The sequence below is a fragment of the Zalophus californianus genome, chromosome 2, assembly GCF_009762305.2.
Source record: "Zalophus californianus isolate mZalCal1 chromosome 2, mZalCal1.pri.v2, whole genome shotgun sequence".
NCBI lineage: Eukaryota > Metazoa > Chordata > Mammalia > Carnivora > Otariidae > Zalophus > Zalophus californianus.
This window is the reverse complement of record NC_045596.1, coordinates 62,101,664-62,114,449: the sequence shown is the minus strand read 5'-3', so window position 1 is coordinate 62,114,449 and position 12,786 is coordinate 62,101,664. Positions and strand designations below refer to the sequence as shown.

Sequence of the window (12,786 nt, the reverse complement as noted above, 5' to 3'; positions counted from 1 at the left end):
GAGTCAGGAGGCCCTGGGTTTGAATTCTGATTTTGTCTCTTACTAGTTATGTGATTTGGGGCAAGTAAATGTCTTATTGCCTCAGCTTCTGCTCTATAAAATGCAGCTGGTGATGTCTACTCCATATAGGTCAGCATAGTGTGGTGATTAGAAGTGTGAACTCTGCCTGGGTTTGAATTTTGGTTTGTTGTTTCGTAGCTGTATGGCCTTGAGCAAGTTACTTAACCCCTGTGTAACCAACAAATTCTACCTCTGTAAAATGAGGGCTCTTAGTGGCTATCAAGATAACAGTACCTGCCTCATATGAAATGGTAATATTTCTTATTTGAGGATCCTGAATATTCATCTAGCTGCATTCTCAAAGAAGACCAAAATAAAACGAGAGTGATATGATTCCTGACCTCTAAAAGTAGAAATCTGAAAAATGCTAGAATACAGGATTTTGCTGGCATTTTATAATCCCTTGTGTGTGTGTGATAAAGAAATAACACTGAATTGTAGACAACAGAAAATGTAGGATGCGTAGGTTCTCTTTACTTCCATCCAAGAAATCTATTTAGTAAAAATAAATAAAAAAAATAAAAAGAGAAAAATGAAAGCAGGAGCCAGAAATAGCTTCAAACCTGGGCATGCTGGAATGGGCCCCCCCAAGCGGCAAGGGGAGTGAGGGGTACTAGGACAGAGAAGCTCAGCCCACTGGGAGAGCCAGGCTGCATCCAGGGAGGGAGGGAATGGGAGTTTAAGGATCTTCTTCTGTTTGTCAAACCCAGCGCAAAACTTTGTCAAAGGAAATATTGGAGATTTTAAGAATTAATATAATGAGACAGTGAAAATAGGTTTTGGCAAAAGTTTGGAGATTTCTGGAGGAAATAATGATGAGTATATCAAGGAAAAGAGTGTCTCACAGGCAAGCATTTTCTCACTGTGTTACTATCAGGAACAACTTCATTCACCCATTGCCACATAATTTAGATCTTCTGTAATAGGCAAGCATCATGCAAATAAAAGTTAATATGATGAAATCCTACTTTTCATTGTGATGAGTCAGAGAATGTCTAAATTCGACCAAATGCTCTGTTAAGAATGAGTTGCTCATAATTAAGTAAAATGTTTACTCAAGTTTATTGAATAACATTAGATTAATAAGAAGCATTAAAGAATCAGGTACCAGAGACCAATTAAAAAAAAAAAAGTCTGTGCAAAAGATGTGAGTAAAAAAAGTTCATCAGAGCAAATGTATGAAAGAGTATATCTGAACATCGGCTTTTAAATGCTTTTCCTGAATATTCTATGAGTTTAAGTCTGGGGATCGTTGAATGTTACTAGTTTTTGCATATGACAGTAAAACTCTTAAAAGTAGGACCCCGATTTCTCTTAATACTGAGCTTTTAAATGGAAGGTATCAACTATGAGAGCCCTCTGTCTCATAAAGTTCCATGGGTTTCCCAGGCAGGTTTCAGTCTCTTATGGAAGCCTGCTTTTCTTACAGTGTAAAATGATGGACATGAATTCCATCATTTCCTTCTTAACTCAAGCCACATGTTCAGGTTTGAGGTTTAAATTCTTATTCCCTTATTTTCTAGGAAAATTTAGCACTAAGCAATAGATATTCTATTAAAAGAAACCTATGTGATTTATTACTAAGTAACTACCCTCAAAGAAACTTTCCTCTGTGATGAATGAGAATGCAAAGCCCAAGTATACAGGGTACCATGTTTTTCAAAAAGCCCAACTTGGCCCCATAAGCTGCTGAGGGTTATTTTACATCTATTTTCATGCTTGCTCATATGGAGAAGTTCTTTTTCTCGGAAAGGTTCATCCAAATACAAAACTAAAACCCAGAGCAGGTTCAGGGGGGAATGCAGGTGTCCTTAGTGGGGATATTGGCATCACTTGATCTTTCTCTTATGCACTGGAGCTGGTCGAGTTGAAGTAGCATTTTTTCTATAATAAAAACAAAAACAAGGGAGTCGTGTTCAGAGACTTACTAGAAACTGGCTTTCCGTTGAAGATGTCAAACAAGGAATATTGTACATACTGGCTTCCAATTTAGTTTATTGAGCTACTGAAATCAGTCACCCTCACTCATTTGAAAAGTAATAATAGCGAAGAATAGGTATTTGTCTTAGGAATGTTTCAGAAATTTAAAAAGGTCTCCATTTTGATTCCCCAATAAAGGGAAACCCTTCAGTACAAATTGGAACCTGGAAACCCTTGGTATGCCTGACTTACCTCTGCAATATTTTTATTAATCTTTGTGTCCATTTCAAGTTAGGGTTCAAGCATAGGACTGACTTATTCTTTTTCCAAATTCTGGGGGAAAGGAAACAAAAATAAAAATAAAGCAGTGTTACATTTTAGTCAATCCTGCACTTAAGAAGAGTTGAGTATAAAAATATTCCTGGATGAAGTGAAATTGGGGGTGGGGAGTGTAGGATCTGAAGTAGGTGATTTGTAGTGTGAGGTCTGAGGAATGAGGAAAACATTTGCAGAATGGTCATGTGCGAGCCAGTGGAGCTGAAGATGAAGTTTATAGAATCTCAAGTGTCAGGGGTTAATGCTTTGCTGACAGTCTTTACATGAGTTGGAGGTAGACCAAATAGCTGACTACAAGATTGGCTCACTTCGAAATCTGTATCACAATATCTTTAAAATGTATTTGTCCATTGAGCTTGGGAGAACAAAATAAACTCTAGAGAACACTCTCTTGAGAAAATTTTATTTGAAAAAAAATTCAATGAAATTTAATGTGGGAGAGTGACATCTGCATTTTGTTGAACCTCTATTGAGGTTTTCACTGCTTTAAGAGATTCAACAACAAAAGCAGCAATAATAATTACTAGCTAATATTGATCAAGCACTTACAATGTGTCAATCACTATGCTCAGCAGGTAGCATGAATTATCTCAATCTCACACAAATCCTATGCTAGAGAACTATTATTTCCTTACATTCAGATGAGGAACTTGAGGCTTAGAGAGTTTAAATAACTTGTCTAGGACTGCACAACAAATGCAATGATAGAGCAGCATCCAAATGAAGGTTATCTGCCTCTAGATAGCCACTACTCTACATGGGCAGGATCTGAATGGTTATCAAGTGCCAGACACAGTGTCAGATGTTTTACGTGCAATGGAAGACATGAGGTTCCCTGGGACACTCAACTCTCTCTTGGGGTGGACTTTGAACAAAACAATTTCTTCACATTTACCTTAGTTATGAAATAACAGATAGCAAGGATCCATCCATTCAGCTTTGAAACTACCCTTGTAAATGAATCTTAAAGAGGTCTGAGGTCATAGCACTGTTGGGTTCTTGGGCAGAACCTTCCAATTTGGTTTCTGAGTTCATGATGGAAAATAGATTTCTGACCATTTGGACTCATAGTATTTTTATCCCGATTGCTATGAATTTCTCATAATTTCCAGCTTTTGTTTCTATATCTGATTAAAATTCAGAAACAGAAAATTGGGGAGAAGATATAAAATCCAATTCTCATTTGATGTGCCATGGAAAATGCTATGACAGAAGTATGAACAGATTGCTCTGAAAGCACTGAAAAGGAAGGGTCACAGAAACACTTCAGTAAAAGAAAATACCCGTTGAATTTCTTGTAGCCACTATTGTCCCCTTAGCCTAACTCTTCAAAGTTGATCTTAAAGCTAAAGGACAGTTCCATAAAACAGATGTTCGGACCAAGGACTGTTGTGAATACTTATTTTCTTGCTCTTTCACTTCTGGGGAGCAAAGTGTCTGCTTCTGCTGACAATTTGAATTTGGTGGAGGAGAGAAGAGGCTTGGTGGGGGAACACCTGGGTGGAGTCCTGGTTCTGTCCCTTTCTAGTGGTATGCCTCAGGGCAGTTAGTTAATCTCCCTAAGCCTCAGTTTCTGCATCTGTAGAGGAGTTATAACAGTAGACATAACTTAATAGGGCTGTTAAAGATGAGTGAATGTGCATAAAGCACTTAGCTCAGGGCAGAGGCAAAATAGGTACTTAACAAATATTACTGAGTCTCATTATTAGCTTGAGAATTGTTAACAACTCTCAAAGGAAATCACTGAGATTCTTGAATAAGAATACTCTGTTGTATACCTGAAAAGAATGCAACATTGTATGTCAACAATACTAAAAAAATACTATATGGCAACATTTGATCTGATTTTCATGGGGAGAAAAGAATCACATAAATTTTTCTTCTGCAACTTACATGACTTCTTTGTTTGGGCACCCATTCCCAGGAGGGAAGATCTGAAGCTTGTCAATGTGTTGGATCGGGATAATGACTGAGGTCTCTTGGATGCATTTACACTTTAAGTTTGTATTGTAGGCCTCCAGAACACCTGTAAACACAATCAGTTATTTTAATCGCCTGGCATATAATGCATAACTTGAATTTAATTACTAATCTTTCATACAGTGCATTTGAAGATTTAAAAATTTCAAGTTGGCACTTTTACCCAGATGCTTTTAGTTTGTGTATTTCTGCTTGTCTTGGCTTATTTTCAAACATTTTCTACCGAAACCTTAAAAATAAAATCAGCTTTCTAAAAACACACCTATTCAAATTTGTGATAGTGTTACATTGGTGCTCAGGTGATTGTCTATATAATAAAATTTGAGAACCTCCACTCTGGGGACTTAAAACTCAGTTATAATTAATACAGTGTAAAGTCAACTGATCTTCCCTCCAAACACATAAAAACCAAAGATATGAATTCCTTACAGTGTCCCCAGAGCAATAATAAGCTGTAACAGGATTGTTCTTATCATGCTCAAACCACCCTCTCCCCTTTGTCTCTCCAAGGAAATACCACGGAAGATATTTTTTGTTTTTATGTAATATGTTGGTCCTCCCTATCCGTTGCAAATCGTTACCAACCAAAGGCCAATAATAAAAATTCAAGATTATTTTTATTCAACAACACTGGTGATTAGCACTACATACTTTTATAAGTAATCTATCTCATGTATTTTAATAAATTCTACCCTCTTTAAACCCAATGCCTACCACCATGCTTGACATGTATTTGAAATAAAAGGGACCTGGCTCTCAAGGCATTTACAATTTGGTGAAGGAAACCAATGGACAAAGACTAAAATGTCACAGAATGTTGTATTTCACACCCAAGATCCAAACTGCATGATGAGAACAGAGGACCTTGCCAGGGCAATGGGAAAGCTTTATGGAGGAAGAGAGAGATGAAGTTCTTGAAGAATAAAAATAGCATGTGAAGCAAAATAATTGAAAAACATTCCATGCACTTTAAGAACAAAAATTCGTCTTTACACGTGAGCAGAGTATATCATTCTGCACATGCTTTAGATTTCTTCAGCTGTATAAAAACTTACAAATTCTTATATAGCTGTATAAATATCTTACAACTAGATATTTATCTATTTACACAAACATAGTCACCCCATTTGGACATGGAAGTCTGCTTCTTTGTAGAAAGCATGTACTTAAGTACCCGTGTTGTGCTTACAATGGTTCATGTCAGAGCTAGCCATATAGAATTACACAAAACATTCCCTTCAGGAGACCAACCTGTTGAGGTCAATTATCTTTAAACCCTATAAAGAGTTTAGTCAGGAGGGGTATCATTGATAGGCAGAGCAAAGAAGATATACATGGGAAGAATTAGTTATAGCAGAGCTGAATCCAAAAAAGACCAGGAATAGACAAACCAAGTATAAGTCACACGGATGCTGGACTTCAGTATCTCCATCTATGGATAAGAATCTTAACAACATCCACGCTTCTAGCCTCTAAATCTCTAAGCACATTACTTTTAGAAATCTAGAAGCAATTGAGTAGTCTCCCCCCCACCAGTCATATTGCTCCCCATTTTCTAATTAAAAAGAAAGAAAGAAATGGCTGAAGACTATTTCTGCACAAAGCACAATGATAAGATACGTGAAAGTCCTCACCATGGACTGGAGGGAGGCTGCAGACCAGCAACATGAGCAGCAGAGATCCCAGGGTGAACCTCATTCTGCCTCAAGGTGGAGTTCAGACTTCAGCTCTGGGTCTAAACTCTGGTTTCTGAGCACAGAGACTCATATTTATTTAGGCCAGTGAGGGCCCTCCCACTGTCTTTGTCTCCAATAGGTTAGCTGTGTCATCATTTTTAAAAGTCCCCAAATACTGCTGAGCTTGCTTTTTTTTGAACTCCCCTTGCAAATTTTATGAATTGGCTCCAGAGCACTATAAGTATAATGAAATAGTTCTTGAAAATGTAGACTCTAAATGGTAGGGATGCTGCAGAAATTTGGGGGTGGAGAGAGAGGGAAAAGACATCAGACTGGCGGTTCCACAGCACTCTCTTTAGGATCACTCTCTGGGATCGTGGCTTTGATTGCTTCTCTCTCAGTGAAGGGTCAGCAGGCTTTCTCAATGACATTTGAATACGTGATCTAGGAAACGAGGGACTCTGTCGAGCACATCCTTGCGCCCCTGGCCCCTGTAAGAAAGTCTAGCCTTTGGCAGGTGCTCCGTAAATATTTGCAGATCTAACGAATGTCTCCTTATGTACAGATTCCCATGCTGACTATGTTACTGTTTTTCTACCAGACTTTCCCACCTTTTATTTCGTTATCTGAGATCTATAATTACGTATGTAATTTGACCACTGTGGAAATCCTGGAAGGGGCAAGTGTGTGTCTCTTCATTGGTGTGCCTGTGTCTTGATGAAGGAAGGGAGGCAACAGCTTTGAGGAAGAGAATCTTTCTGTCTCTGGGATGCAGGTTCTCAAGCTTGAAAACCAGGTGTCAGTGGAGGGTGTCATGAAAATTTCATCAAATACTAAAGTCAACATTATATTTTGTTTAACAAAGCATATGGGCAGTTTGGCTTTGATCCTGCAAAATAGCCCGAGAGGACAATGGGACCATAGCCTTAACTCCCTTGCTAGGAGCTCTTTGATTAAAAAAAAAAGAAGAAGACGAAGAAAAGTATGTGGACAGTGGGTGGTTTGGCCTGGAGTACCACTGGGCTGTCCTGGGAGTATACGGGTGTGGATATATGAAAGCAGACCCACTGAACCACTGAAAAATCAGAGGTTTGGGCTTCCTGGTGTGGCTTCCTAAACAATTTGATTTTTGCTACTCACTTAGCATTGTGGATGTTTAGCATCTCGATGCTCCACAGTGTATGTGATGGGGGCTGTGGTGATGTCACACAGCTTTACCACAAGCCGTTCTCCTCTTGGCCTGAATGACTGCAGTGACGGAAAACTCATCAGTGTTGAGGCAGCCGATCCTAATGTTTGCACAGGTCTAGTTGTTAGAAAGTTGTCCTGTGTGCATATGTGAAAGCTGCTTCCTTAATAGTTCAGTCAGTTTCTCCCAATTTAACCCCTTATCACCATATGAAAACAATTGTAAATGCTCTTTCATATGATAGCACCCCAAATATTTGAAGACACAGTGTGTGCCACTTGGGTCCCTCAGGAAGCAGATGCTGAGATGGATTTTAGAGTAAAAGAAATTTCTTTTGTTGTCGCTGTTTTAAGAATGAATCCTGTCATAGATAAAGGGCGGAGGAACACAGGTGGGCAGGGAGAACCTCAGACTGCAGTACTGATCCCGCAAAGTCTGTGACAACTTAATGGGGATATCCTGAGGAAAGACTATTAGAGGAGCCCCACAATGGGCGGAAATATCCAGGTCCTACCACCCCTGCCATGCTCAGTCATTGGGGCTTCTCAGAAATAGCATGGTTTCTGGTAGAATGTGCAAGCAGATCCTGGGGATGTTAACAGCTGGAGGCTGTCAGCCAACTGTACTTCTCATGGCTGGCCAGCAAATTATTTCTTTAAGGGAGATCTGAGCAGTGAAAGTCTGTGGCTGTCACACAGGGTTATTAACTAGAGGTTAAGAGCACAAACTATGGAGTCACCCGGTCAGTGACTTTGGACAGGTCACTTAATTTATCTATGACTTATATTTACCAGTTTTCACATGGGGATAATACTAATTTTAAAGGATTGTTTGGAGAATGAAATCATACAGTACATGTAGAGTTCTTGGTAGAGTGCCTGACACATATAATATATTCAGTAGATAGCATGTCTGCTTGTCCATTCATCCATCTGTCCATTGGTCTGTCCATCCATCCATTATCAGCCATGTCTTAACTAATTTCCACTCTAAAACCCTCATGTACACACTTCAAAGGTAAATATCTCTAGGTCCTTTAACTTACAACACAGTTTGAAGTTCTCTCAACTTCTTTCCATCACTTATTTGTTGGGTCTTTTTCATTGTTTCTCCTAAATCATGACTGCTCTTCTTTTTGCCCTCCCATACTTTTGCTGACACACACACACACACCTGTGTACACACACATCTAAATACCATAGTACCCCAAGTATGGCTTTGCCAATGCAAACGAGAGGAAGCCCATTACCTCCTTTGTCCTAGGCACTCTTCTCCTATCAACGCATTCCTACACTGAATGACATTATTCTGGTCACTTATACTGAGTAGGTAGGCAATGAAATTTGTTTCTTTTGAAAATGGCCAATTTATTACTCTGTCTCATTTGTTTCACTCTTGTGCAATTTGATCTTGCGAACCAAGTGTAGCAGTTTTACATTTCCTCTGTTATATGTGCTCTATATCTCCTTGTTAGAGCAAAAATGAGTGATGCTGACAATAAGCGAAAGAACATAGAGACAAAGGTACCTGAAAGAGACAAAGGTACCTGAATAAATCTAGGAAATTCCCCAATTGGCTCTTGTTCAAATAGAACCACTGGGTCAAGGAGCTATTTCCAGAGCAATTCTAAAGTTTGATTTTGGTCCTTTTAATGCCCAGAGTTCTAGATTTAATTTATACTGACTAAAGGAGTCTTATACCTGCCTGCCCCAAGATGGGATTGGAGGTTGGGCAGCTCTCTGGTAACCAGATGATTCTAGAAGTTTCAGATATGACTCTCCATGATCTCATTTATAGTAGGGGTAAAAATTGCAGAGTTTGAATCCAAGAAAAAAAAAATTGAACCAATGGACTTAGGGCCTAAAGGAATTTTATTTTTAAAATAGCTCTTATACATACCTTTGTTTATAAACATAAAAACACATGGGGCATCTGGGTGGCTTAGTCGGTTTAGCAGTTAAGCGTCATCTGCCTTTGGCTCAGGTTATGATCCCAGGGTCCTAGGATGAGCCCCTAGGATGAGCAGGGAGACTGCTTCCCCCTCTTCCCCTCCCCCCTCTCCCTCTGCCCTTCCTGCCCCCTTCTGTCCCCCTCTCCCTTTGCGCCTCTCCCTCCCTCTGCTCATGCTCCCCCTGATTATGCTCTCTCTCTCTTAAATAAATAAAATATTTAAAAAAAACATAAAAAACACATAACTTGGTTTATAACCTGATTTTTATGATCAGATACATAAAAACAGGAAAAATGAGAAAATAATGGGGAGGGTTTTTTTCCCCCTTGACTTTGAAAATAAACTAGATTTTTCTCCCCACACCCAAGAAAAACTGAGTAGTCTTGAGCACCTTAGTACTCACGGTCCATGGACTAGCACCAACAGCTTCACCTGAGAGGTTGTTAAAAATGCAGGATCGCAGGTCATTTTAACAAGATTCCTAGGTGATTTAAATGCACCTGGAAGTCTGAGAAGCACTGGTAGCCGAGCTGAGCCACATGCATATTCAAATTGTCTTCAGAGAAATGTTTGACCAAGTCATCTCCTGAGGGTATGATGTACCCTGGTCCTGAAACCAGACCATCTGGGTTTATATCCCCATCCAACACTTGTCCTGTTATGGTCCTCAAGGCTCAGTTCCTCCTGTATTAATAGTATTAATTACTGTAATACCTTCTTAGAGAGTTCTACAGGGAACACGGTGCCAGGAAAGTGCTTTGCTCAGTGTTTGGGCAAATGACAAACCCTCAATAAATGTTAGATTTTTTTTGTTTACCTTTGTGGAAACACAAAATATATTAGTTTTTCATTTTTTCTATTTTATTTAATTTTTATTTTATTTTATTTTATTGTGATAAGAATACAACATGAGATCGACCCTCTTAAAAAATTTTTAAGTGTACCATACGGTACTGTTGACTATAAGTACAATGTTGTACAGCGGGTCTCTGGATCTTAGTCATCTTTTTCAAGAAGCAACTTTGGCTTAGTTTGTAAGTCAAGCTCCAGACATGAATTAAAATGTCATTTAGGTTTGCATTGGACATTTATGATTCCTTGAGTTTAAAGGTCCTCTGGTCAAAAAGCTGTTCCTCTTTTGAGACTGATCACCCACACTTTATTTTTACCCACTTTCAACAAAAATGTTGATCTATTTTCCCTAAAGAGAGACCCATGGAGGTTTGTATTTAGTTACAAATGTACTGAAGTCCTACAAAGAGGGTGTCTTACCTTTTGCCATCAACTGAATCTCAACTGAATTGCTTGCAAAAGTCTGTTGTTCGCCAGATAATGGTTTTGAGACCCGTATCTGCAGGAAAGGTATTTTTCCAAGGTAATTAAATTTACATTTCAAGTTTTATTTGAGTTCAACTCAAAAACAGTGAATCCTGGACGAAGCTAAAATGTGCCTAAAACTCCTGTCCCACCTATTAGTACGGTGATTTGCCAGAAGACGGCTAGGTGGCAGCATTACTTACAAAAACAGCTTGCGGGAAGAGAAAGGCCTATTCTCAGGTAAAGACTACAGTGCTGATAAGAGGGCAGCGTTGCATTATTATTTCAACGTTCAAGTCATTTATTTGATTTGGTTTATTGCTTTTTTAGGATATATATGAGTTTTGAGATTTTTTGATTAGGCCGAAATGTTAATCAAAGAGGGGAGAAAAACCCCTAAAAATCTGAAGTCATCTAACAAATTCTGGGCCAAATCCAATTTCCTGGCCCCAAGGTTGCAAAACCAGATGCATCAGTTCTCTGGCAGGCAATGACATTAGGGCTCGGCAGAGCTGGGTGTGAACCTTCTACCATCGGAAAGTTTTCAGAGAACAGTGAGGCTACCACATACCAATGTCAAAGTGTAGTCAGATTTTCCAGCCTTTTAAAGCACAGCACAGTGAACATCAACAAAATAGTCACCTTGTTTCTTTCATTTGGATTCCATAATATACATATTATTTCATCATCTGCTTTTTTCACTGAGCATATTTTTATTTTATAGCCATGCACGGAGTCCTGCATATTATAAATAAAAGTCAATGGTTGAATTTTCCAGCAAGAGCACCCCTATTTACTTTTGAAAGTTTTTGGCATATCACTCTGTTCTTTTAAAAACCGCTGATCCTCAGACCTCAGGTGCCCCCAGGCAATCCTCTGGGCCTCACGTTTCTTTGCCAGTGTCTTCCCTTTGTCTAACCAGACTTTAAGCTCCTCTTCTCACTGGAAAGCATGTCTTTTCCCTGCTTCAAATTTAGATGTAAGTCCACTTACATTGGTATCTATCCAACAGCCTACTGGTCAGTTCTTCATAGAGGCCTCTTAGGTCTCTCCAACCCATCATATTCAAAACTGAACTTAGTTTCTCCAAAATCTGCTCTACTTCCAGTATTCCCAGTCTTAGTAAATGGTATTGTCATCTACCCCGTTGCTCAGAAGCCAGGAAGTCATCCTTCCTTCCTTTCCCTTAATCTTGTTCTCCAAGAGCTGCCACTTGTATCTATTAAAGTGTCTTGGCTTTGTCCACTTTTCTCCACTCTCATTGCTATCTCCTATTCCAAGCCACCATCGTCTGTTGTTGGACCAATGGGTCCAACAGGAGCCTGCTGACTGCTCTCTTCCCATCCCTACTCCAATCTGTTTTCACACTACAGCCAGTCAGTCATCTTTTCAAAACACACACCTGATCATCTCATTGCTCTGCTCCGGAACGTTCTCATTGTCCTTATGTGGCTAAGTCCTTACATGGATCCTGGTCTTCTCTCCAATTTCGTCTTTCCTCACTCCCTTGCTCTCCACTCAACTTTTCAGGTTGATTTGAGGACCCTGTGCAATCACTCTGCCTTCTACTAGGGGTCTGAATTTCACAGGTTGAGTATCTTCAGCAAAGACTCCAATTTTGTATTCTAAATTAATATTCCCTTCCTTATTGGCAGTACCTGAATATTTTAAATGTTTTCCTCTAGTTCTACTACTATGGCTTTATTTCTATTTATTCTCAATAAATAGAAATAGATGGGCTAGTAATGGGATGTGTATATTTTTGAAGCTTAGATTGGGCATTACCCTACCTCCTCCTGAGTAGAACATGTTTATTATGGACTCTCAACTTGTTGGTATATAATGAGGAAAATTTTCCCAATAAACTTGACTCTACTCTATTGATGCTCACTTTCCTGCTGTTTAGGACATCTTTCACTTAGCATAATACCTTCTAGGTCCAACCATGTTGTTGCAAATGGCAAAATCTCATTTTTTTTTTATGGCTATGTAATATTACACTGTGTGTGTGTGTGTATGTGTGTGTGTGTATGTGTGTGTGTGTATGTGTGTGTGTGTGTATGTGTGTGTATGTGTGTGTGTGTGTATGTGTGTGTGTGTGTATGTGTGTATGTGTGTGTGTGTGTATGTGTGTGTGTGTATGTGTGTGTGTATGTGTGTGTGTATGTGTGTGTATGTGTGTGTATGTGTGTGTGTGTATGTGTGTGTGTATGTGTGTGTATGTGTGTGTGTGTGTGTATGTGTGTGTGTGTGTGTGTGTGTGTGTGTATCATCCTTATCCATCCATAGATGGACTCTTGGATTGCTTCTATATATTGGCTATTGGCTATTGTAAATAATTCTGCAATAAACATAGG

At 39.2% G+C, this 12,786-nt stretch overlaps 1 protein-coding gene across 1 annotated transcript; it reads right to left on the bottom strand.

Annotated features, from left to right (window-relative positions):
* Window positions 1-1,157: 1,157 nt before the first annotated feature.
* On the bottom strand, window positions 1,158-6,030 carry CXCL13 (C-X-C motif chemokine ligand 13). Its single transcript, XM_027599588.1, has 4 exons — window positions 5,931-6,030; window positions 4,210-4,342; window positions 2,233-2,313; window positions 1,158-1,944 (listed from the first exon to the last, which is right to left on the bottom strand). The coding sequence occupies exons 1-4, from the start codon at window positions 5,992-5,994 to the stop codon at window positions 1,890-1,892; spliced, it is 333 nt and encodes a 110-aa protein (XP_027455389.1). The 5' UTR covers window positions 5,995-6,030; the 3' UTR covers window positions 1,158-1,889.
* Window positions 6,031-12,786: the final 6,756 nt, after the last annotated feature.